Source organism: Micromys minutus (assembly GCF_963924665.1).
Source record: "Micromys minutus genome assembly, chromosome: 5".
NCBI classification, from domain to species: domain Eukaryota; kingdom Metazoa; phylum Chordata; class Mammalia; order Rodentia; family Muridae; genus Micromys; species Micromys minutus.
In genome coordinates this window covers 84,460,581-84,485,197 of record NC_137974.1, presented here as the reverse complement: position 1 = coordinate 84,485,197, position 24,617 = coordinate 84,460,581, and the positions used below count along the sequence as shown (strand labels likewise).

Genomic DNA, 24,617 nt, shown 5'->3' with positions numbered 1-24,617 from the left:
AGTGGCCAAAGCACCTGCCACACAAACACGAGGTTCTGAGTTCAGATCTGCAGAATCCACAGAAAGCCAGGCATCTGTGATCCCAGTACATCCATGACAAGTTGGGAGCTCGAGACAGGAGAATGCATGGTGTGATAGCCATTCCTGGTTGTCAACCAGGAGTGAACTGGAATGAATTACATCTAGTTCATGTAGTTCATTTGTAACGAACCACAATCCTAAATTGGAAGGCTCACCTGCGATCCAGATCTTGAGGCTGGAAGACACAAGTCTCTAACCTGGATCTTGGCATGGAGATCTTAAGGCATAGCGGCCATGCAAAGCTTAGGCTCAGGCAAGGTAGTGCACACCTTTAATTCCAGAAGACTGAGGCAAGGAGGTCTCTGAGTTCAAGGTCAGCCTGGGATAAAGCAAGTCCCAGATCTTGTCTGGTGGTTCACACCTTTAATCCAGGCTGCACCTTCTGCTGGAGACCTACATAAGGACTTTGGAAGGAGGAAGATTTGTTCTTTGCCTGCTTGTATTTACTTGCCAGCACATCTGTTGGAACCCACGTCTACAGAAGACCAGCGGAAACAACTGGCCATGTGGCACTGAGCAGCAACTAGGTTCCTGATTTCCAGTCCTGACTAACACACATGGTATTCATAGGTTAGCTAGCTTAAGAGGTGCCTTCAAGGTGGAAGGCAAAGACCAACATCTGTGGTTGTCCTCTCACCTCCACACGTGTGCCTTGGCATGAACACACTTGCACTCACACATGAACATGCATATGTATGAGTTACACACACATACCTATACTATACATACATTGAAAGATTTTAAAAAGAAAATGTAATAATTAACCCAATTATCTATAATTAATAGATACTAATAAAAACTTTAATGTTTAGTAATATAGAGGAATCTGTAAAGATGTAGTGAACGAGAGCAACATTCAGCTTAGGAAGTGAGACATTTTGATACCTTAGAAATCGGTCATCTGCCCATTCCCAACCTCATCACCCCCGGATTTATTTCTTCCTGTACATTTCCCCATGAATGGATTCAACCTTGTTTGTACCTATAGATCATTTTCTTGTTGTACTGTCTTGTGGAGGAAAGCTGGGGTGTTTCCAGTTTTATCTTACCTTAGACAAGATCAGTGTTCCTTGCTTTTGTGACCATAAAATGAATTCTGTGGAGAGAGCCGTTAGCTTACCCAGACACGTCAGGGGCTCCCCAGAAAATGCTAGCATGGGTTTAGTGGTTTGGACTCTCCCACCAGCACCAGTTTTCACTGTGCCTTGTTCTTATATCCACATGCACTTACCATGTGCTCTGTTAACTTCAGGGGCATAAAATGAAACCCCTTTCTTTCAGGGATAGTCTGCAGGTTCACAGTTATCACGGCGTCTCACCTGTTCAGGGGGAAACCCTGCATGTGTGCTTTGCCTATACAGGCATCTTACTCTTTTCCCGTTACATCCAGATGCCTTTGGTCAAAAGTGTGAGCCCCTGACTGTCTCAAGAGGCAGCTTCCTCGTGTAGGTTAGGCCAACCTCGAACTCCTGTCCTGCCTTCCCACCACGAGTTAGGTATGCAGGTGTGCCTGCCTGATGGCGGGCACATGCCACACAGGTTAATGAACTTTGATACACATGATGGTTTGATGAGAATGACCTCTGCAGACTCATATATTTGAATATTTCATCTCTAGTTGGAAAGATTAGGGGGTGTATTCCTGGAAGTGGGTTTTGGGATTTTACATCCTCCTCCTTTCCCCCCACTTCCTTCTTCCCTTCCCTTCGTACCTCATGCTTTGCACTTCCCCACGATGGTCATGAATGACCTCTAACCCTCTGAAGCTGTAAGCTTTGAATACAGTCTTTTATAAGCTGCCTTGGTCACCATTTTGGTCACAGCAATAGAAAAGAATCTAGAACAGCAGAACTCCACCCTTTCAAACCAGATGCCGTAAAGAGATACAGACTCTTCCTGTACCCCAGAGAGTTTTTGTCATTTGCCATTTAGTCACTCTGTTCTCAAAGTATGCGCTTCTTCAGTGGAGGCAGCATAAGTGGGTGCTGTCTACTTTTGAGATTCATGTATGTGGAAATTTACAGAGCATGCAGCTTTTTATTATTTTTGTGTTTGCATGTGTGAGGGCACAGGCATGCCAGGGCACCACGAGTGTGGAGATCAGAAGAAAACTTGCAGGAGGTGTGTATTTCCTTCACGTAGGACCTGAGGACCCGAGGCCTGGTGCTAAAAATGTTTTTACCTACTGAGCTGTCTCCCGCCATGTTTTCCACATCCATCCATGTGTTCCTAACCTAGTGTTCTACTATAAGTGTGTCGCAAATGGCCAGGCTAGGAAGGCAGCTCTGGCAGTAAGTGCTACCTGATGCTCCCAAACTGTCCTGTTTTCTGTCTTCTAAGAACAAGACCGCTTAGAACAAGAAATAGTGTGAGTCTTGCATGGCCATCTAGAAGCATTAAGAGTGGCCGAGCCTGTGTGTGATCCTGCACTTGCTGACTCTCAAGGTCATCTTCAGTTTATTAAATATGAGGGCCTATTTAAACAAAACAAAACAAAAAGATCTGTGAGGTAGGCAGATACGATATGTTTGTTTTTGTTAAAAAGAAAAACTACAAAATCTTCAAGGGGATTCAAGGTGGTAACCTTAAACTGTTCCCAGCAAGCCAGAGGTTTCCCTTTGTTCTGTGTCCCCATTGACACTTGGAGTATACCTCTGCTTTCTTGTTTGTTTTTCTTTTGTTTAAATAGTATTAGATTCTGAACATGGGGACACAAACAAATGTTTTATCGCTGAGCTGTATTCTTAACCCTGATCTCAACCCCCCCTTACCCCCCCCCTGTGCGCCCAGTGCTGGAACTGGAGGCCTGTGTCACCATGTCACCATACTCAGCTTGGTGTCAGCCTCAGTCGTACCTGTTCTAGTGGGTATGAATGGATCTCGTGTGGCACAGTGGAAGGTTCTCTGGTGTCTAATAATGGTGACTGTTTTCGTGTTCTTTTGGTCATTGATGTACCTTGTTTTGTGAAGTGTCCTCCTTAAGTTTTTACTTATGTGGAAATGTTTTGTAACTTTTTGTGTGAATTGCCAGGTGTATGAGTTGCAGTTTTTCCCCCAGTATGAGCTTTTGAGTTTTTCTGTCCCTCTAGCCTCTAGATTCTAGACACAAGTGATCAAACCTTGCCACATAGGTGGGACTGTAGTGAGGTACCATAGTACCTGGCTAGTCTTAAGTTTTAATTACATACTGTAGTTTGATAGCAGTTTCAAAATCTATTAGTCTAGGTCCTATTTCATTCTTCTGTTTCAAAATTATTTGAGCAATTCAAGGTCCTCGGATTTCCATTTAAAGTTTAAAAATAGTTTGTCAGTTTCTGCAGAAAAAAACCAAAAAACAAAAAACTGAGGGGTTTATAATTTAAGCCTTTAATGTATAGGAATAAGATTTTAGGGTTTTATTTAGAGATCTTGTACATTCTTATTGGGTGATTCTTTCATATATTATATGGAATACATTTTTAAAACTTTTTAAAAGATTCATTTGTTTATTTCATGTATGTGGGTACACTGTTGCTATCTTCAGACTCACCAGAAGACAGCATCAGATCTCATTACAGATGGTTGTGAGCCACCATGTGGTTGCTGGGAATTGAACTCAGGACCTCTGGAAGAGCAGTCAGTGCTCTTAACCGCTGAGCCATCTCTCCAGTCCCTCTTTATAATTTCTTGTATATTGTTTGTTGGTTTAGGTTTGTAGTTATATACTGACAGACTCCCAGTGCAATCTAGAATAGACAAAGTGTTCCAGCATGCCAGGAGTGCTGTAACAAACCGTGATGGTTTGTATAAGCTTGGCCCAGGGAATGGCACTATTAGAAGGTGTGGCCCTGTTTAAGTGGGTGCGTCACTGTGGGTATGGCCTTTAAGACCCTTCCCAAGGTTCTTCTAGCAGCCTTCAGATGAAGCTGTAGAACTCTCAGCTCCTCTTGCACCATGTCTGCCTGGATGCTGCCACATTTCCACCTTGATGATCATGGACTGAACCTCTGAACCTGTAAGTCAGCCCCAATAACATGTTGTCTTTCATAAGTTGCCTTGGTCATGGTGTCTGTTCACAGCAATAAAACCCTAACTAAGACAGAAATTGGTACTGTGATAGGCCTTGGCCATGCTTTCGTTTGAAAGAATGTGGATGTTGGGATTTTAGATTTGGAAAGCACTGGGATGCTTTAAATGAGGCTTAATGGGCTACCGTAGCAGGGGCTATGGAAAGCTTTGTTACTGAGAGTGACTTCACCTGGTCCAAGAGGTTTCAGTGGAGAATTTCACTATGTAGCTTAGAGACTGTTTTTGTAGTATTTTGGAGAAAAATGTGTCTACTTTTTGCACTTGTCTGAAGAGTCTGCCTGAGGCTAAGGTGAGGAGACTCAGATTAACTGTACTGACAAAGGAAGTCTCAGAAATGCCCATCATAGACTTTGTTCTCTGGTTAAGTCTCATAAAGAGCAAGCATGAGAAGGGAAAAATATAAAATATATGGTTCGAGTTGTAAAGGGGTCTGAGGAAGTGAAATGGAGCTGAATCCTGTGTTTAGGGACATTAACTTGATTTGAGTAGTGACCTTGTGGCAAGATCCCACCCAGCTAAGTTTAGGTCCGGGCTTGGTAGTACAAGCCTTTAATCCCAGGAAGCAAAGACAGGCAGGTCTCTGAGTTCAAGGCCAGTTTAGAACAGAGCAAATTCTAGGTAAAGAAAAACTTAAATCCAGGCTTAGCGGACCACACCTTTAATCTCAGCGCTTAGGAGACAGGCATCTGTAAGATCGTATGTTGTCCTTCTCAGGTGCTGCAGCTTAGAACTCTAGCATTTCGGGTAGGACTCCATTCATCCTACCACAGATGCTACTAACAGTCAGCTTTGTCTTTAGTAACAGAGTTGTTAAGTCTTTGCTATTTAGGCCTGAAGAATGGCTCAGTGGATAAGAGAGCATACTGTTCCTGCAGAGGGTCTGAGTTTGGTTTTTATCACCTACATCTATAACTCCAGCTCCAGGTGGAACCTATGCCCCCTGGTCTTTGGGAGTACCTGCACTTACATGTACACACGCGTGCGCGCGCGCGCGCGCACACACACACACACACACACACAGATATACACATGTACATATAATCAACAAATAAAGTACATGTTTTAAAACTTTTGCTATTTTTTTTTAGGTAGTACAATAGTATTCTGCAAGCTTTGAAATACATAAATACTGAATTTTAATTGATATTTTATGCACCTATTAAAGACATTTTTCTTTTTGAGTTTGTAAGTGTGGAAAATTAAGTCAACAGATGTTTTACCTTCATGGGCCTTCCTGTAAACATGCTGCCAATAGAGTAGTCAGACATAACCACATTTTTAATTTTAGTGTATGTTGTTGGTTGACTCAGGTGCTAAGGGGCATGCTTAGCTCATCTGAAAGAATGACCTAATTTCCCTTTTGGGAAAAAGCACTATTGGGCTTTAGTATCAGAGATGTGCTTTATATCAGCTTCATAAAGGGAATATGAGCCCTCCATCCTTTTAGTTCTCAGAATAATTTTTTACACAGAATTTGTATTATGTGATTCTCAAACATTTAACCAAGTTTACGCAGAGAACCCTGCACTTACTTTGGGAAACAGTGTCCATGAAATCAAAGCATAGCTGGTACTCTGTGTAGCTCATAACCTACCTCATCTGAGCCGCCGACCTTGGCTGTCTGCCATGAGGAGAGAGAAGCAGGGCCTGAGAAGCCCACTTAACTGTTGTCTCCAAGTCAAGAGAGTAGGCATCTTTAGAAACATATGGACAATATCAAATGCTCTGGTACGGAACCCATAGGGAACGATAAGATGAATTCACTTCCCAAAGCAGCACCTACTAATGTGTTCATTAGTAGAAATGATATTTTTACACGAGGATTTTCTTCTTTGAATTTTATGTTTGCGGAGAAGGCCACGCTGCCGCAGTGTGCATGTGGAGATCAGAGGACAGCTTGAGAAAGCTGACTTTCTCCTTTCACCCTGTCAGGTCTCCACCAGGGCCCCTACTCAGGTCCCTGGGCTTGACAACAAGCAACGTTACCTGGTGAGTCATCCCTCTGGTCCTACATGGACATTTTCAAAGACACATTTAGTCATTAGTGGCAATATCTTTCAAAGACAAGGTGCATAATCTCAAATTGGTAGAGAATAATGATTAAGATTGTTGCATTGTATTAAAGTACCTTCCAGCACTATAAAAGCCAGCCAGTAGAAATGAAGTTTCCAAATCAAAACCAGCTAGATATCTTCATGTTCTGTGACTCAAATATATATAAATACTTATATATTTATATCTATTCAATATATTTATATCCAAGTGTGTGTGTTAGCCTGTTGGTGTCTGGTAGCAGCATTATTGCCTCCCCCAGTGTGTTTGTGTGTGTGTGTGTGTGTTTACAGTGGGTGTGTGTGTGTGTGTCTGTGTGTGTGTTTACAGTGGGAAGTGGGCCACAGGCCACTGGAAGGCCATGCACATCCAGGATTATGTGGTAGCGCAGATTGTACCTGAGGGTAAAATAAGTACATAAGGACCCAAAGTTAACTCCATGGGCAGAGAACACATTGTATGAAATTCTAGAAAAGCTGTTTTTTTTAAAAAGGTGATGTAAAAAGCAAAATACAAAGACCTTTATTTTTGCCTTTAGACAATACTTCTCTAGTTCCCATGTAAGTTTAAGACATATTTTCTTTATGATGTTGTGAAGCCCTTGGGAAGCAAGTCAATGGTCTTATGACTTTTTCTTGTGTTTACACACCAAGATGAACTTGGCTGCAAATGGGACTTTATGATAACACAGATGTGTGCCCCAAGTTTACCTTTTTTGTAATTTTTATTTCAGCCCCATAAATAAATCCTTTGAACTAGATCTCGGGAAAAGCACTGCTGCTGATCAGAGTAAACCATTTGTAAGCTGTGTGTCTTCCACCTGCCACCTCTGATTTCTCATAAACTATTGCTTAATGAAAAGAGAAGGCCCTTAGGCCCTGTCCCGAACCATGCCTAATAATCGCAGCACTTGTGAAGGAGGAGGCTTGGGGTTCAAGACTAACCTGTGCTATGAGAGACCCTGTCTCAAACGGCAACATGGAGAGAAAAGAGCAGGCTTTTAATTACAAAACAGAAACGAAGACTTAGTGTTGTTTTATATTGAGTGTATTGGTTGCCAATGTCTGTTACCATGTGGTGCCTGTTGCTCGGGAAGACCAGAGGCATCCGATTCCCTACACGTAGATGGTTGTGAGCCGTCATGTGGATGCCGAGAAGGAACCTGAGTCCTGGAAGAGCAGCCTGTGATCTTAACCACTAAGCCTCCTCTCTAGCCCTCTGAATTTTTTTTTTTTTTTTTTTTTAATTTAAAGATCTCTACTAGAACACTTGCCTTCAGCAAGACTTGAGCTGGCATATCATGAGACAGTACCGCATTTGTTTTTAAGTGCCATAGAATTTAAAATAGTAATAATAATGCATGTGCTTGTGGTACAGCCCCATCTCCCTCCTCTCTTCCCTGCTCATCCCCTTCACTATGCAGGGGGTATTTGACTTTGTGATATTCTTCACCACAAATGTGTATAGTTTATCCCTATGCTGAGGGAAGACAGAAGTTAGAATTCTATACAACCTGCTATATGACATTAAGTAAGAGGAGTGTGATTGTACGTGCCCAAAACTTGTTTCTCTGTTCTTTCCAAAAAGCATGAGATACTATTCATATTTTAAATGGCAGAATCAATTGCTTTATCCTGCCATTTCAAAAGACAGCCCTGATTGGTCAACCAGTGAAAGAAGCCGTATATTTTATTCTTTCAGTTTTTATGGGCTTAGGTGTCTCCAAGCCTACTTTTAACGTCCCTGGTTTACTCATTAGCATTTAAATGGGAAAGTTGTCTGGGTGGGTTCCGGTGATTCTATTTGGTCTTGACAAATGGATGGTGCTGTTTTAAACAAGAAATTGCTTGCAGAGGTCTCTATGGGTTCTAGCTGTCCTGGGGCTCTGAGAAGTCCTGAGGCTTAGAGACAGGGAGGCAGCCTTGGTGTGTAATCTTTTTTTCTTTTCTCCTTAGCATCCCTAGCAGCTGGGATTGCTGGCTTTCTTTGGGGCCAGAAGTAAGTAGCCTCGCCCTCTAGCCTCCCCTGCTCTTGTTTTATTTTATGAGACAGGGTCATACTGTGTAGCCCTGGATGCCATTTAACTTGTGGTTGTCCACCTCTGCCCTCCTGAGTGTGTTACACACCAGTAACTGTTGTTTGTTTTCCTGTCCTTTAGTGCAGGGCCATGAGACAGCCATGTCTGAGGACAGAGCATGGTAGCATTTCCTTTCTTAGAGCCCGGGTTAGGGAATAAAGCAGATGGAGGGAAGGAGTTAGTCTTCACGGGGAAATGGAGAGCTGTGTGCCAGGCAGTAAACACCATACCTGGGCAGATGTACTCTACCCCAGCCTTGTGGAGTAGGAGCTGCTGTTTCTACATTCACTTTCCAGATACGCAGACCGAGAGTGGAAACGCTGGGTGTGTCTGATTTCTACAGCACAGTGCTGTGGCCTGGGTCACCTGCCAGCATTGAGGCTGTATTGCTCTCAGTTTCTGGTTAGTCTGTCTTCCTAGAGGCTCCTGTGCTGCTTCATCACAAGGGACACACAGCTCTCGGCCCTCTTTGTGAAGGGCACTAAGCCCACTAGGGTCCTCACACTCAAGCCTTAATCTCAGAGCCATTTTGTCTTCCATTACCACCACAAGGAAGATGAAGTTTGAACTCACGACCCGAGGAGGGACATTCCGAGGTCAGTTTGCATGATAGAAATCAACTTGTGGGATTCCCACACATAGTCCTCCCTTTGGGGCTCAGGGAAGGGAGTCACAGTCTGATGCAAAATACCTGCCATTGCCTCAGTAGAGGAGGGTGCACAAAACTGCCATAGAGTCTCTGGGTGGAAAGGAAGGCATCGGAAACATTTTGGAATTCCTCACTTTCCCTGAAGTAACGAATTTCTGAGGTCTTCCAACCTTCAGAGTAACATATCAAAAAACTGAAATTCATTTCTCCTAAAGCAATCCTATCCGTCTCTGGGTGGCTTTGAGTGAAACGCAGCTTATTTGTGTTGGCCTGACTATGGTCTCTTGTCACTTCCGTCAGCCTTCCTGCTCCCTCTCAGTCGGCTGACCCCCTGCCCCTCCCAGGAGCTAGAAGTTGTGCTTGGAAGCTGCCTTTCTACCACTGAGAAGCCAAGGGAGGCTGCTTAGTGCTTCTGCCGCTTCTGGTCTTCGGACTGTCAAACCAACGTCCTCGGCAGACGCTCAGGGTGCTTTTCTTCTAGTGAGACCACCCAGTGACTGCCATGCCAGTGACCCACGCACAAGCCTGCTGAACCTGGGAGACGGGAGACTGAGGCAGACCTTCGCTACTCAGTGTGAATGTGTTTGTTCCTAGAGACGAGTGTGGAGCTGGAGCACAGAGGGTTTCAGAACATAGTTCTCACTACTCTCGTGAACACACACACGAGCAGCTATAGACACTAAAGAAGCTGATGAGTCTCCTACCACCTCTTTCAGAAGTATATCCCTCACATTGTGTGTGTGTGTGTGTTCGTGTTCTATCTGTGTCTCCCAGGAACCATGGAGAAATTTATGTGGAACTTTCAGCTCTGTTGGGAATGAGTGGGAGGTCAAGTCATCCTAAGCACACAGCACACGTGTGCTCTTTCCCATGGTCCCCAGCTGCCCAGTAAGCTGGTCATGGGAACTCTTCTTCCTGGTTTCTAATGCTGTCAGACTCTTCAGTTGAAATGACGGATGGGAAATAGTGCATCTTTCTCACAGCTCCTAGTTTCTGTTTCTTCCCTCTTCCTGTAAGATTGAAACTCTCCCCGTCTTCCCACAGATCAGCCAGTAGACATGATGAACATAAAGGCCTTCACCTTGGTCTCTGCAGTGGAACGGGAGCTGCTGATGGGCGACAAGGACCACATCAGCATCGAGTGTGTGGAGTGCTGTGGCAGGAATCTCTATGTTGGTACCAACGACTGCTTCATTTACCACTTCCTGCTGGAGGAGAGGGCCATGCCCTCGGGGACAGCTACATTCATTGCCACCAAACAGCTCCACAGACACCTGGGCTTCAAGAAACCTGTGAACGAGCTGTGTGCGGCCTCAGCTCTCAACAGGCTGCTGGTGCTCTGTGACAACTCTATAACCCTGGTTAACATGCTGAACCTGGAGCCGGTCCCCTCAGGAGCCCGCATCAAAGGGGCTACAACCTTTGCAGTGAACGAGAGCCCTGTGAGCGGAGACCCTTTCTGTGTGGAGGTGTGCATCATCTCTGTGAAGCGCAGGACCGTCCAAATGTTTCTGGTGTACGAGGACCGAGTCCAGATTGTCAAGGAAGTGTCCACCCCAGAGCAGCCTCTTGCTGTGGCTGTGGATGGCTACTTCTTGTGCCTGGCCTTGACCACACAATATATCATCCTTAACTACAGCACAGGCCTTTCCCAGGACCTGTTTCCCTACTGCAGTGAGGAGAAGCCACCCATCGTCAAGAGGATAGGCAGGCAGGAGTTCCTGCTGGCTGGCCCAGGAGGCTTGGGTAAGGAGAGCTGGGGAGTCGTTGCTCATGGCATCCGCGTCCTGCCTGCTGTCTTGGGTCTTTTGGACACACCTTGCAGTGGAAGGGAGTGGGTTCCAAAGTGACATATGTCACTTACTGACATGATCCTAAGAAACACAGCATTAGGTGCTTCCGTCATTGTACACTCATCGGAGTATCTGTCACAGGCCAGTTAATATGACATTATCACTAGGGGACATAGCATTCACATGGCTTTGCTGTGGACCAGATGACATGTGACACATGGTTATGCTCATGAGTGCCTGGCAGCGTTGGAAATGAGTGACCAGGTCATAGGTCATGCATGGTCAATGCGTGGTGAAATTCCATTGTGACTGACTGTGGGGGTCACCATTTCCTACCAGAGTGGTTTTTCAGCTCTAGTCATTGAACCTGATTCTCATTAAGAGTTTAGATTCACATCAGGGCTCATTCTTGGTGACGAACGTTCAACAGGTTTGCCCAAGTATGCAGTGACTCGTAATTACTACGGTGGCCCCACACAGAGTGGTTCCACTGCCTTAAGAGTCCCTAGGCTTGACCCAGTCACCATGAACCCCATCCCATCTCCTGGCAGCCTTGACCTTGTACTGTCTTCATAGTTGGTCTTGGAATGTACACTAGTAGCCTTCCAGCATGGCTGCTTTTACTTGACTCCACCTCCACACAGAAAGGGAGTATTCATGACTCTTCCATGTCTGTTCATGGCTTGATAGAAAAAGAAAATGCTTGGCCCTAATATCCATTGCTCTAAAAAGAAAGTATTTTAATGGAAAACATACGTGCCATGTATTAGCATGTCTCCCTTGGTAAGGGTTATTTATATTCTCCTCTGAGACAAATAGCCAGTGCTCTCCCCCCAGGCTTGGCCAGCAGAGCGTACTGACAAATTTGTGTGTCCTTGGCAGTGTAGCACATTCCTCTGCGAGCAGGCTGAGAATCCTTATGTTTAGGAGGCTATTGAGCGTCTTTAGGTTAGTAGGAATCACCTATATGTTTCAACCTGGTTGGTTTATTTTTTATTTGTTTGTTTATTGTGCCAGTGACTGAACTTGTTCTCATTCATGCCAAGCACACGTCTTATCATTCATTGAACCCCTGTTCCCCCATCCAAGCCTCTGTCATCACCAGCCTTGTGTGGTGTCCTTTATATACTTGAGACACAGACATGTCTGCCTTTCAGGTGTTTCTTTCTAATTTTTGTTTTGTAAAATCTCCTCTTACAAAGTCCTATATAATCCAGTGTATCGACTTTTTGAGTTTTTACTTTATGATTCTGAGTTGTAATTAGGAGACTTCCCTGTCTTCCAGGTTATAGACAAAGTCATCTGTGTTTTCTGATGTTACATATGTGGTCCCCTGTCTTACCATGTAAAGAACTAATTTTAATGACTATTTCTTTATATGACTGTCCACTATGGCCACAAACTGTTGGCGGAGCCCTTGTCATTTCTGGTTTTGGTGGCTGCCTTTGAGAGACACTAACTTTATGATCCACTAGGTCTGTGTCAGGGATTCCCATTTTATCCCGCCTGTTCTCTAGGGTAGCCCTAGCTGCTCTGGTTATGAAGGCTTCACAAGAACACCACTGGAGTCCTGTTTCTCTGTTGGTCATAGTGTTAGATAAAGGGAAAGCACAGCCATATTTTGGGTGCATTTCCCCCCAAGTTTACTGTCTAAACTGTATGAGCATCCTAGGTAAACGAATCAACCTACTTAGTTGTCATTTTGCTTGTAGCGAGTACAAGGTTCTACAAGTAGCATCATTGCATAGCTCCAGAAATTAAGAGTTCAAACAAATTACTATCAAGATTGTAAAAGTACATTTCAGCATGATGCTTGTTTTTATTTTTGATTCTGACTTTCTCCCTGAACATAGCTTGTGACCACTCTTGTCATAAGAGATCATGCGTGACCTTTCGTAAGGCATGTTTACTAAGTTTTTATAGTACTTTGACTGTCCCCCTTGATGGAGCTTCTCGGACAAGAAAATAATGCAGTTGCTCTTCATATCAACTGAGCTTAGATCACAAGTGGGCTTGAACCTAGAGGGGATGTAGCCAAAAAGGATGGTCTTAAAAGTTGGTATGCCCTTTGCAAACCTCTTATGTTGCCTGCTCACAACATTTAGACTCCTTCAGTAGTATAAAAGCAAAAGACTTCGCCTGCCCAGAAGAAAAGAGAGCTAGTTGGGACAGTTCAGCGACAGTCTAGCTTGTGCCCGTCTTCCTAGGGTTCTTTCCTAGGTTCACTTGACCTCATTTGGCAGTTAGGACTCTGCTCCTTCATTCCAGTGGAGCTGCAGAAGCCGTGCTTTGTGACACCTGGTTTCTGCCCTCATTACATCAGAACCATTAGCCTCTGCACTGTGATTCCCTTGAGGAGGTAAGTGCAGTGATTCTGACTCTCGGTGTTGAGGGTCTCGTTGCTCAGTGCATAGCTGTTTGACCCAGAATTCAGCAGAAACCCTGGGGTGGCTTCATGCTCATCCCTGCCCGTTTGTATTTATCTCATTGGTGGAGGTGGCATACCTTTACCAGCCTTGCCATTCATTTCTTCTTCTTTCTTTTGGCTTCTTTGGCTGACTTGCAATGATAGTACTAACCTCCCTGCCTGGTCCTCATGCATAACTGTGCTCCACTTTCTCAGTGTTTCCCGATGCTGTTTGGTATAGTGTTACTATTTGCTATGATTAGGATGCCTGTCCCCAAGAGGGTCCCTGTGTTAGTCTTAATCTCTAGGGTGGCCACTGGAGCACGGTGGATCTCAGCCCAATAGCGGTTCTCAGCCTTCCTAATGCTGTGACCCTCATGTTGTGGTGACTCCTGACAATAAAATTATTCGGTTGCTACTTCATAACTGTATGTTTCCTGCTTTTATGAATCTTAATGTAAACATCTGATTTCCAGTGGTCTTTGGCCCATCCTAATGGTCATTCAGCAATCCACAAGTTGAGAACCGCTACACTAGGCAGCGGAATCCAGAGGGAAGTCCTTAGGGTCGGTCTTGACAAAGGTTAGGTTCCTCCCTCCCCACTTCAGGGGGTTTGCTTCCTGGTTCATGAGACATCACCCAAGCAGAGCCCAAAGCAGTGGCGCTCTCGGCCCCTCATCTTACACCCACTCCCCTCCCACCCCGGGCTACAGCAGAAGCCATCGCTTGCTTCAGTGACATCTAATCATTTGGAAGCAACAGTGTGATGCTTTCAAAAGTTAAAGTTAAGATGGATTGACACCTGAGTCAAGACATTCATCTCAGTATTCCCTAGTGTCAGTGCCTTTGTACGGTGCACATACTGTGCACAGAACTGCCACAAGCCTTTCATGGACCAAGCTTCACAGCAGTCTGTCTAGAATCAAGAAATCAGTTCTTTGTGTTATAGCATGCATTCTTCTAGTTCCTACGCGTTCTCAGTGATAAAGTGGTAAATCTATTACTCAATGCTTTGACCTCCACTCTACGCCAGCTTCACACAGAGTGTCTGGCACATGGCAGGTGCTCAGTGAATGTGTTGACCGAGTGTGTGAAAAGGAAGGAGCTGAAGCACACAGGCAAGCTAGGTAGAGGAGTGGAGAGGGACATGCCAGGCGTCCTGAGCAGCTTTCTTTCTCCTGCGTAGGGAGCATGTTTATCCGTGGGCATGTGAGTTCAGTGGAGACATTAAACACGTCATTAGTAGTTAGAAGGAGATATGATGTGTACTCTGAATAAGATAGTGCTTCTTCACCATGATAAAGTCATATGTGGTTCTTTGCACACGAATGTCTTCTATTGTTTTAGAAGTGCAAGCCTGCAGAACTGAAGGAGAGCTACTTCTCACCCAGTCACTTCTATGACAAAGGATACCCCATAGTCACTTGAAGACACCTCCTTTTTATTTTCCAGGCATGTTTGCCACCGTGGCGGGGATTTCCCAGCGTGCCCCTGTGCACTGGTCAGAAAATGTGATCGGGGCAGCTGTTTGCTTTCCCTATGTCATAGCACTCGATGACGAATTCATCACAGTTCACAGCATGCTGGATCAGCAGCAGAAACAGACCCTGCCCTTTAAGGAGGGGCACATCCTGCAGGACTTTGAAGGTATCTGTTGACATAGAAATCTTAAAGTTTTCATTTCAAACCTTCTGTGATCTTTCTACAGTAAATGTTATCGGGAGCCGTTAGGGGCTGGGCCTTATGCTGAGAGAAGATGCATTAAGCAGAGCTGGAGACACGGCTTAGTGGTTAAGTGCTCTTACTGTTCTTGCCAGGGACCCAGGTTTGATTCCCAGTACCAGGCTGCTCATAGCCGTGCATGTGCGAGCACACAAAAACACTCACACAAAAAGAAATCCTTGAAAAGGAAAAAGTAATCCTCCAACAAGGCCACACTTCCTGATAGCACCTCTCCCTATGAGCCTATGGGACCAATTTCTCACCATCATAGTGGCCCATACTCATGTTCCCTCATGTCCCCAGCTTGTCCAGAGAATGGCTTTGAGTATTTTATAAATCTAAGTAATAACTTGTACTTGCTACTTAGTGACCCTTTGTTCTCTGAACAGTGCCTTCCTGGTGTCTGAGATGCTGGGGATGTGTATATGTGTGTATGTCCCTAGTAAGAAACGTACACCCACAATGACATGGGTCAGACCCAGCTGGGTGCTCACACATGAATTACAGTCATCCCTTGCTACACACATGGACAGGTGGCATTATCCCACTTGAATAGTGAAATACATGGATGTTTCCGTTCCTTTTATGACTTGGCTTAGTATTAAGAACACATATGTTCGTGTTTGTTTTAATCATCTCTAGATTACTTAAAGCCATGTCATTTATTGTTTGAAGAACTATGACAAAGAAAAAAAAATCTCATGTGCAACTTCAGTCATCTCTTTCCCAGATATGTCTGATTCCTGCAGAGCAGAAGCTGCAGACATGTAATCAGCAGAGGGGGCGGCTGCATGCTCGGGATACAAGACCTTGAATATTGAGTGGTTCGGACTAGCACTGGTCACAGGCATGGGGAGACCAGTGTAGCCTACCTACGTGGGAGCAGCGGCCAGACACTGACAGAAAACAACGGAAACCATTTATTGGGCGGCAGGAGACACAAGAAATAGTGACCACTTCCCATGAAGAGGGGCTGCTGAGTTTAGAGAAGGATCGGGGTTTAATTTGAATGTGCAGCAGGAGGAGTGGAAGGAGCTAGTACGGGTGGCCATCCTGACTCTTTCACAGACAGAATTCTGTAGAGCATCGGATCTCAGCGTTCCTAATGCCGTGATCCTGTAGTACAGTTTCAAGTTGTAGCGCCCCCCCCCACCATAAAGTTATTTTTGTTGCTACCTCACAACTGTAATTTTGCTACTGCTGTAAATTATGATGTCTATCTATTTTCTGATCATCTTAGGCAACCCTATGAAAAGTTTGTTCAGTCCCCAAAGGGGTCAGCCCCAGGTTGAGGACTGCTGCTGTAAAGTCGTGGGTGGAAGACAAGGACAGCTGGCGGGATGATAGGGAAGCCACCAAGTGAGCAGCCTAGGTGGCCTGATAGAAGGGACCGTGAACTGCTGTCCCTCATCGGATGGAAGGGACCGTGGACTGCTGTCCCTCATAGGTCAAATCATTGCACTGAAACTGCGCAAACCGACTTCAGAAGGAAAAGGTTTTCCGTGAGGTTTTGGTGACGTGCCATGACAGAGCTCTGTAGCCTTGTTGGACTCTGCGCCATGTGTCTCCTCACGGGCTCCTAAGTCAGCGGGCAGTTTCACGTAGAAAGGGGTAAAGAGCACATTTTACCATTTCGCAATGTGACATGAAAGTTTCCTTTCCCAACAGTTGGCAGTGTGTGCGGAAGGGAGGCATCTTACCACAGTCTTGTGTGGAATGGTATTGGCAAAGCTGGTGGGAGTGATAGCTGATCAGATAAGGTCCCGCTGTGAGGAAATGTGAGGAAGCTGTCGTTACTGAGGAGGCCACGCTTTTCTCTTCTAACAACCTTAATGTTTTTCCTTTCTTCCCTCAGGAAGAGTGATTGTTGCCACAAGTAAGGGAGTTTACATCTTGGTTCCATTACCTCTGGAAAAACAAATACAGGATCTGTTAGCAAACCGGAGAGTGGAGGAGGCTTTGGTCTTGGCAAAAGGAGCCCGGAGGAACATTCCAAAAGAGAAGTTTCAGGTTGGTAATTACAGGTCACAAGAAAGCATGCCTGTGAGCTAAAGCATCAGATTTGACCACACGCGCGCGGGCCCACTCTACAGAAGACCTTCGTGTAATGATTTTCAACACACCTCATGTTCTGTAGGTTAGTAAGCAAATTGCAGAGCGACCAGACAGCTCAACTAAGGCTACACAGCTGACTGTGGGAAGTCACCTCAGACAGTTATGACCATGGTTCATAAACCAGCAGAGTCAGGTCAGGCCAACCGACCTCTGATTTTAGAGTACGTTGAGGTGGGGTTGAATTAATTTGCATACATATACATACAGCAGGGGCCACTTGCATCCGGGATAGCTGTGAAGGAACATGTATACGTTTGTATAAATATAAACATTTATGGATCTAATCTGTATTAACCCGATACATCCGTAGACACAAAAGCCTTATTTTGTTTCTGTTTTTATCATCTGTAGGCAATGCTTTGCCCACATGCAGATAAAGTACCTCTTGTTGCAGGAGCCCAGCCACCTCATTTCCTTACAAAACCCCAGTCTTCCATGTGCAGGAACCACAGGCGAGGATCACTGTACCGGCCAGCGAAAAACAGGAAGGGCACTGGAGACTGTTAACCTTAAATATTACTCATAAATACAATCAGTCCCTATCCATTACATTTCTAAAATTCCTGCTAGGTCAGATGTGGCATTAAGGTCACTACATATTTGAGAGTGCTAAAACATGTTAGCTGAACCTGGAGGCCTAGACCTGTAAAGCTCATTTTCTTGGAAGCCTAAAGTAAGGGGGCCTCAAGTTCAAGGCCTGCTTGAGGTACAGAGTGGGCCAACCTAGGGATTTAGGGTAACCCTGTCTCAGAATAGAAAGTGACATACCCTTGCCTAGCTTGGGTGAGGTTTTAGGTCCAGTCCCTAGTGCTGCAAAAAGAGCAGCAACGTACAACTAAGGCCCTGGTGGCGCGTACACATTTCTAGTGTCATCCGGGTCAAGCACTCAGGTTTTACCCATGACTGTCTGCTATAGCAGGAAAGGTGTGTTTGGATGCCTCGTAGAGCAAAGGGTAGTTATCACTTGTGCCCGTGAGGGATAAGCGCAGTGTCCCCCATGGTTTGGGATTTGGAAGGAGAGGTCTGTGAGAGTTCTATCCCTGCTCCTAAGTGCTGAATGCTGACCTGTTAGCGTTCAGCAGGGGGCAGCAAACTCAAAGGCACAAAGCTCCTGACTGCTGGCGCCTTCGTTCCCTCCCTCATCCACACAGCACAGGCAGGAGGGCTGTGGCAGGGGTGCCCTGTCCTACAAGCACCAACCAAGTGCACTGCCCTGAGTCACTCAGCGTTGTCTCAGTTTGTCTTGCCCACTTCCGCTCTTTTTGACAAGAGCAGAGGACGTAGTTAATCCCTGATGAAATCACAGGAGCTCTTGTTCTCCAGCCTCCAGCCCCTCCTGTGGGCAGTTCTGTTCCTTTGCATGATCCCTGCCTTCTCCCTGTAACGCTGCAAATTCAACATCGCTATGTGGATGTTACTTCCCTTGAGCTATGCAAGTAGCCATGGGGGTGGGGAGCACATGTGCGCAGGTGCACTTGTGCATGAGTGCGTGCCCCATGTGTGTCTGCATGTATCTGCAGTACAATGCACATACCAAGATTTCAAAAAAAAAAAAAAAGCATCATTGCCTAGGTGAGGTGCTTCATTGACTGGCCCCATCCTCTTTTCTGGACACATCCTCTTTTTTTTTTTTTTTTTTTTTTTTCTCTCTTTTTATTGTTAAAAGATTTTTTTAGTTTTGGGTTTGTTTTTTTTTTTTTAAAGAATTATTTATCTGTTATAAGTATATAAGTGCACTGTAGCTGTTTTCAGACACACTAGAAGATGGCATCAGATCCCATTACAGATGGTTGTGAGCCACCATGTGGTCACTGGGATTTGAACTCAGGACATCTGGAAGAGCAGTCAGTGTTCTTAACCACTGAGCCATCTCTCCAGCCCTAGACACATCTTTTGTAGCTCAGGTTGTCCCTGTGAAACCTGTGTCCTGCTCATACCCACCAAACCCAAGTCATCATGTACAGCGAGAGTAAGTGCTGGATCTAGTGCCATCCCTGTCACAAGAGAGCCACCATCTAGTGCCATCCCTGTCACAAGAGAGCCACCAGTGCCGTCCATCCTTGGGCCCTGCTTTCATGACCTCATCCCTCCTAACTGAAACTCACACACTACATCTCCATGAATCTGGGGGTAACTTTGTAGACTAATGGAGACTTGTGAAGTTGGTGGTGGTTCTGTCCCCCTCTGGGGGTGGGGTGGAGGAGTGGGGGGGAGGCATGGTGACACAGGGTGGCATTCGAGTCTGGTAGCCTCATGAAGGTACTGCTGTCAGTGATTTCTCTCACCGTTGCTTCTGCTGTACACATAGCTCATTCTTCCTACGTCCTGAAATAGACGTGCACGTTGGGCAGAAGGACTCCACTTTCTGCTTGTTGCTACAAGGTGGGGTAGTAAGTCCAGTGGCTGGGTCAGATGGCAGTTTTTAGAGAAGAAAGATAAAGGTAAAGTAAAGGGAGATAGGCAGTTTAAAGAGCTGAAATCGATGCCCCTAAAGGGACGGCTGCTATGCTTGGGAGCTCCTTAAAACCACGGTGAACTGGGGCACAGCTCAGTAGCAGAACACTTGCCTAGCATGCACAAGGACTTCTGTTTGATTCACACACACACACACACACACACACACACACACACACTTGGACTGGAGAGATGGCTCAGTGGTTAAGAATACCGACTGCTCTTCCAGAGGTCCTGGCACCCACATGGCAGCTCACAATTGTCTGTAGCCTCAGTTCCAGGGATTCTGACATTCTCAAACAGACACACATGCAGGCAGAAAACCAATGTACATAAAATAAAATAAAATAAAATAAAATAAAATCACTGGGGAAAAGGCTAGGTGCTGATGGTGCGCACCTCTAATCTTAGAGATCAGGAGCCAGAGCCAGCCAGATCTCCTGGTTCAGAGCACACTGGTCTAAAATGAGGACCAGGACAGCTAGGGCCACACAGAAAATCTGTCTCAATGAAGGACAACACACACTTCCGGAGAGCTTGTCCTTTCCTCCCTCAGTCACTGCGCACTTCTGAGCTCGGTTAAGGTTTGTCTGAAATGGTTTCTGGACACATCTGTTGCTTGTTCTCACGTGTGCCGACATCACCCTGGCACTCTGTCTCCCAGTGAAGATGGGTTTCACTGCTCTTGAGTGGTGTATGTGTGTGTGTGTGTGTGTGTGTGTGTGTGTGTGTGTGTGTGTGTGTGTGTGTGTGTGTGCGGTCATCTTCTCTGCTCAGTAGAGCACTTCTCTGCATGCATGGGGTTCTGAGCTCCTCAAATACCACAGAAGAAAGACTGCATTTGTGCTGGAGGTATATAGACTGTTCTGTTGGACATTATTCCATAAACTACATAGTATAACAGCTCTTTAAATTAGACTTACATTTTGCTAGGTATTACAGATAACCTAGACATGACTTAAAACATAGGATGATATGCATAGATTCTAAGGGATATAGTGCTATTTTATATTAAGGTCTTGAGCCTATGTTGAAATCTGTGGGTCCCTAGAATTAGTGCCTTTCCACTACTGAGGGGTAATTACGTAGATTTAATTCTTTTTAAACTAGTAACTTCTTATCTCTGTGGAATGCGGTGAATAGGGATGTGGATGGCATCTGGTGATGCTTTAAGGTGTATCTAGGAGGTGATTGATTATTTCTTCCTTGCAGGTAATGTACAGGAGGATTCTGCAGCAGGCAGGCTTTATACAGTTTGCACAACTCCAGTTCCTGGAAGCCAAAGAGCTCTTCAGGTAATTTGAAGTGTTGGTAGCAGGACTGTCACTCAGTGTCCCTCCCCACCCCCCCCCCCCCTGGGAACTCCGTCATCTCACAGTTTGAAGGAGAATTATGGCACAGGTAGATGGAAATGCAGGTCGGAATGAGAAGGGCTGTTTGTGGCTGTTCACACCTTTCAGAGTAGTTCCTGGTCTCCACCACCAGCCTTAGTATTTCCTTCTGTCCCAGCTGCTGAGCTGATAGTCTGAGGATAGTCCTTGAATAGCAGGGCTGCCAAACCAGGACAGAAGTGCTCCGGAGTGAGATTGTTGTATGTGGATTCTGAGGAATCTTTCTTTTTGCTACCTTCTTTCCAGAGATTTCACTAGAAGCGGAGTTTAGAGAAAGCAAGGGTTTGGGGAAGACTTTAAAAACGTAGAATCATCTGTAGACTGAAGACGGTGTGTGCCCAGTCGGCACACTGAGGATGAGAGTGTGTCTTTAGGAAGACAGCCGCCTGTCGTTCTGACTCTCCTGTGGGCCTCACAGGCATCCCTTTTCTCCGTTACCCTTTTCTCTCGCTCATTTGCATTCTCACAGTCTCTCTTGCTCTTGGTTTTTCTCACCCATCTGTGTAGGAAGCACACCTTTGGCATTGCACTTGCCCTGTGTCCCTCCTTCGTTCTCACCAGTGTGTCCCTGAGACCATGGTTACTCAGAGACCTGCTCAGCATCCTCTGGGGAAATGGGTTCGCACCTTATAGGATCATTGTCTTGAAGAACTTTAAAGAGTAGTGATCCACTAGAGCATTCTGTGATCTTGAGCTTTCTAGCAAACAACGTATATAGAAAGCCCTGTATAGACCCTGTACATCCCAGGGGACACAGAAGGATGCTCTCAGGTCGGCTTCCTCTGCCCTTCCTTGAGGATGTTTGGTTGTGTCTCAAGAATGTACTGAGATACACAGCAGGTTTGATGTCTTTGTCACAAAAATGGAGTATAGGGAACATGTCTCTGAGGGAAGAAGCCATTTCTTGAGGAGTGGCTCCAGTAATACTTTTTATCTATGCCAGTCCAGGTACTGCTGCTGTCTGGTCCTATTAAAGACTCAGTCTTCTGTTTAAGTAGACCCCTTGCTCTTTCGCACCTCAGCAAATCTGGGTTTGTCCTGACAGTGCCATGGCCTTGACTTTCACAGCATAGGTGCTGCCAGTACATCTTCTGGTCAGCCTAAGATACCAGGCGAATGTCCATGAGTGCTTGCCTGGAAAAGTCTCCCACTGAGGCGAGAGAGTTAAAGCTGGACCTCTCGGTCATTAGGACGAGGTTTTTATGTCTCCGTATCAGTCTCTCAACAGCACAGCATTACGCTGGTGGCTGCTCGCTTTACCACAGTGTCACTGAGGGCTGACACTGGGTAAGAAACTTATCAGACAGCAGGGATCAACTTTGACCTTCTTGTTTCTGTACTGGGCCCCGACTTTAGATTCCACCTGTAACTGTGCCAGAGGCCATACTCCTAGCTCATCATGGTTGGCACCTGTGTGAAAACCCACGTGTTGATATCTGGGACCCAAGCTGTCTTCTGAAGGGCCTCAGCCTGTCTTTATCCCATTTAACAAACTTTGTCTTTAAGTATTAGGATGAGGATCCCACGGGCACCAGAATGCCTGTGTGTCTGAAGAGCCATCCAAGCTTGGAAGAGACCTCTCCCATCCTGTGTCAGGACCCTCTGTAGCCCTCGGTGTCTTGACTTGACCTCAACAATTGGCTCTTAGACCTGATGGCTCTTTACTGTGAGTGTGTTGGGGCAGGGCTGTCTGGCACATTGTAGGGCATTCATCTCTAGGTTCTACCTACTAGATGTTAGTAATAGCGTTGCCTAGGGTAGGATAAAGTCTCTTACTCAAGCACCACTGAACAATCTATCTGGAGCTGAGCATCAGGAAAATGCTGTTGGTTCTGGATCAGATCGATGGCCCATTGTTCTTGGCATAGGTCTCGCCTGAGGAATCTCAGGACTCGCTGGGTTTTTCTCACAGTTGCACCCGTCAGTCATCTATACATGTTCCTCACCCGTGTCTCCTCTGCTCCTTTTGGAGCCATGTTTGGTAGTGTTTCTTTGGTACTAGCAGATTAGGGTGATGGTTTGGACACATTCGTACCCATTCACATGTGCCGACAGGCACTGCCCTCCATTGTTGTTAGTGTGCCTATGTGTACTCTCTCTCTCTTTTTGCTTCATTTAGTTTGACACTGTAATTGCAGAAGCAGCCAGCTGGATGTCCGGGAGCTGATCTCTCTCTACCCCTTCCTGTTGCCCACCTCCTCCTCCTTCACCCGGTCTCACCCTCCTCTTCATGAGTACGCAGACCTGAACCAACTGACCCAAGGCGACCAGGAGAAGATGGCCAAGTGCAAGCGCTTCCTTATGAGCTACCTGAATGAAATCCGCAGCACAGAGGTAGCGAATGGCTACAAGGAAGACATCGACACAGCCCTGCTCAAGCTGTATGCAGAGGCTGACCACGACAGCCTGCTGGACCTCTTGGTCACTGAGAACTTCTGCCTGCTGACAGACAGCGCCGCCTGGCTGGAGAAGCACAAAAAGTGAGTGAGTGTTCTTAGCCCCGTGTGGTAGGTTTGCACTCCGTCCTCTGCACTCTGAGGCTGACTCAGTCAGCATTGGGTTTGGATGAGAAATCAAGATCGCCGAGAAATCTGTGACAATAGGCACCAAACAGTCCCCAGATGATGGCGGGCCTTGGAGAAATTCACTCTTGCCCTTGTCCTTCATGTTGGAAAGCACAGTGTGAATTACTGTGAGCTTTTTTAGTAAGAACAGCAATTCAGAATGTACTGTTGTCAGACCAGGACTCACCTTAAAGGACTCTCCTTGGTAGTGACAGTGGAACTGAGTCACTCACAGCCAGGGTGACGGGCTGTCTGAGGAAATAGCTGAGCCCTCTTGATCTTGTTGATCAAGCTCACTTAGGTCACTGTGTTCTGGTAGATTTCAGATCCCAGGTTTCAAATTCGGGCTGCTCAGTCTGTTTGGTTTCAAGTCCAATGCACACCGACACCTGGTAGTGGTGGCTCAGGATGCTGCATCTATAAAAAGTTGTGAAATATTCCCAGAAATTTGAAGGAGGAGGTTCCAACTGACACTTCGATATCTTGAGGTGTGTCTCTCTAAGGAGGCCCCCTCGTGAGGTGGGGAAGGCCGTGGGCAGAGATGACCTACTTGTGTCCCAGACCCTGCACCACGTCCTGCTCATTGTTACTGTCCTTTTCTGTCGCAGGTACTTTGCACTGGGGCTGCTCTATCACTATAATAAGCAGGATGCTTCTGCAGTTCAGGTGAGTTCAAAGGACACTAGTGACTTGGTAAAAGCACAGCTGTGCCCAAGCTTGACACCCTCGTGCCTCTGAGCCTCGGAACCCGTGCTGTCAGGAGAACCAACTTCTGAAAGTTGTTCTCAGACTCCACATGTATACCAAGGCATATGGGCTTTACACATACTTAGGGCCAATAAACTATTAATTTGTGTTGCTTTTAAAAAGCCCATTAATCTGTAGAAACCACTTTTACCTGATCTGGGCCTTTTCTGCAGAGAACAAGAATAATACTGTTTTCAAAAGTGAACTCTTTGGGAAGTGTTGACCTTAAGTCCCCATACTCGTTCTTGATAACAAGGCCAAGACGTGACTGATGTCTTTAATTCTCTTTAAAGAACATCATCAAGATTGAGTTTGTGAAAACTGTTGCTAGCGAGCTGGGCAGTTGCTTCCCCTACAGCACCAGGACAGGGCCAATGCTGATCAAGTTCATGATCCTGCCCTACAGAGGGGCTGGTATGAAGGCCAGAAGGCACGGCATTGGGTTGTTAGCCTTGCCTCTTGGCCTGCACCTTACAGCTTTCCCCTGATCTTTGCAG

The 24,617-nt window shown here is 45.8% G+C and overlaps 1 protein-coding gene across 3 annotated transcripts in view; it reads left to right on the top strand.

The window, feature by feature from the left end:
* Positions 1-24,617, top strand: part of TGFBRAP1 (transforming growth factor beta receptor associated protein 1) — a 44,715-nt gene that overhangs the window by 9,872 nt on the left and 10,226 nt on the right. For all 3 annotated transcript variants that reach the window (XM_080917128.1, XM_080917129.1, XM_080917130.1), the window contains exons 2-7: positions 9,972-10,673; positions 14,580-14,774; positions 16,705-16,859; positions 20,631-20,713; positions 22,948-23,289; positions 23,982-24,039. In XM_080917128.1, coding sequence (XP_080773254.1) covers positions 9,972-10,673; positions 14,580-14,774; positions 16,705-16,859; positions 20,631-20,713; positions 22,948-23,289; positions 23,982-24,039 — 1,535 coding nt within the window. The remainder of the gene's footprint in view (positions 1-9,971; positions 10,674-14,579; positions 14,775-16,704; positions 16,860-20,630; positions 20,714-22,947; positions 23,290-23,981; positions 24,040-24,617) is intronic.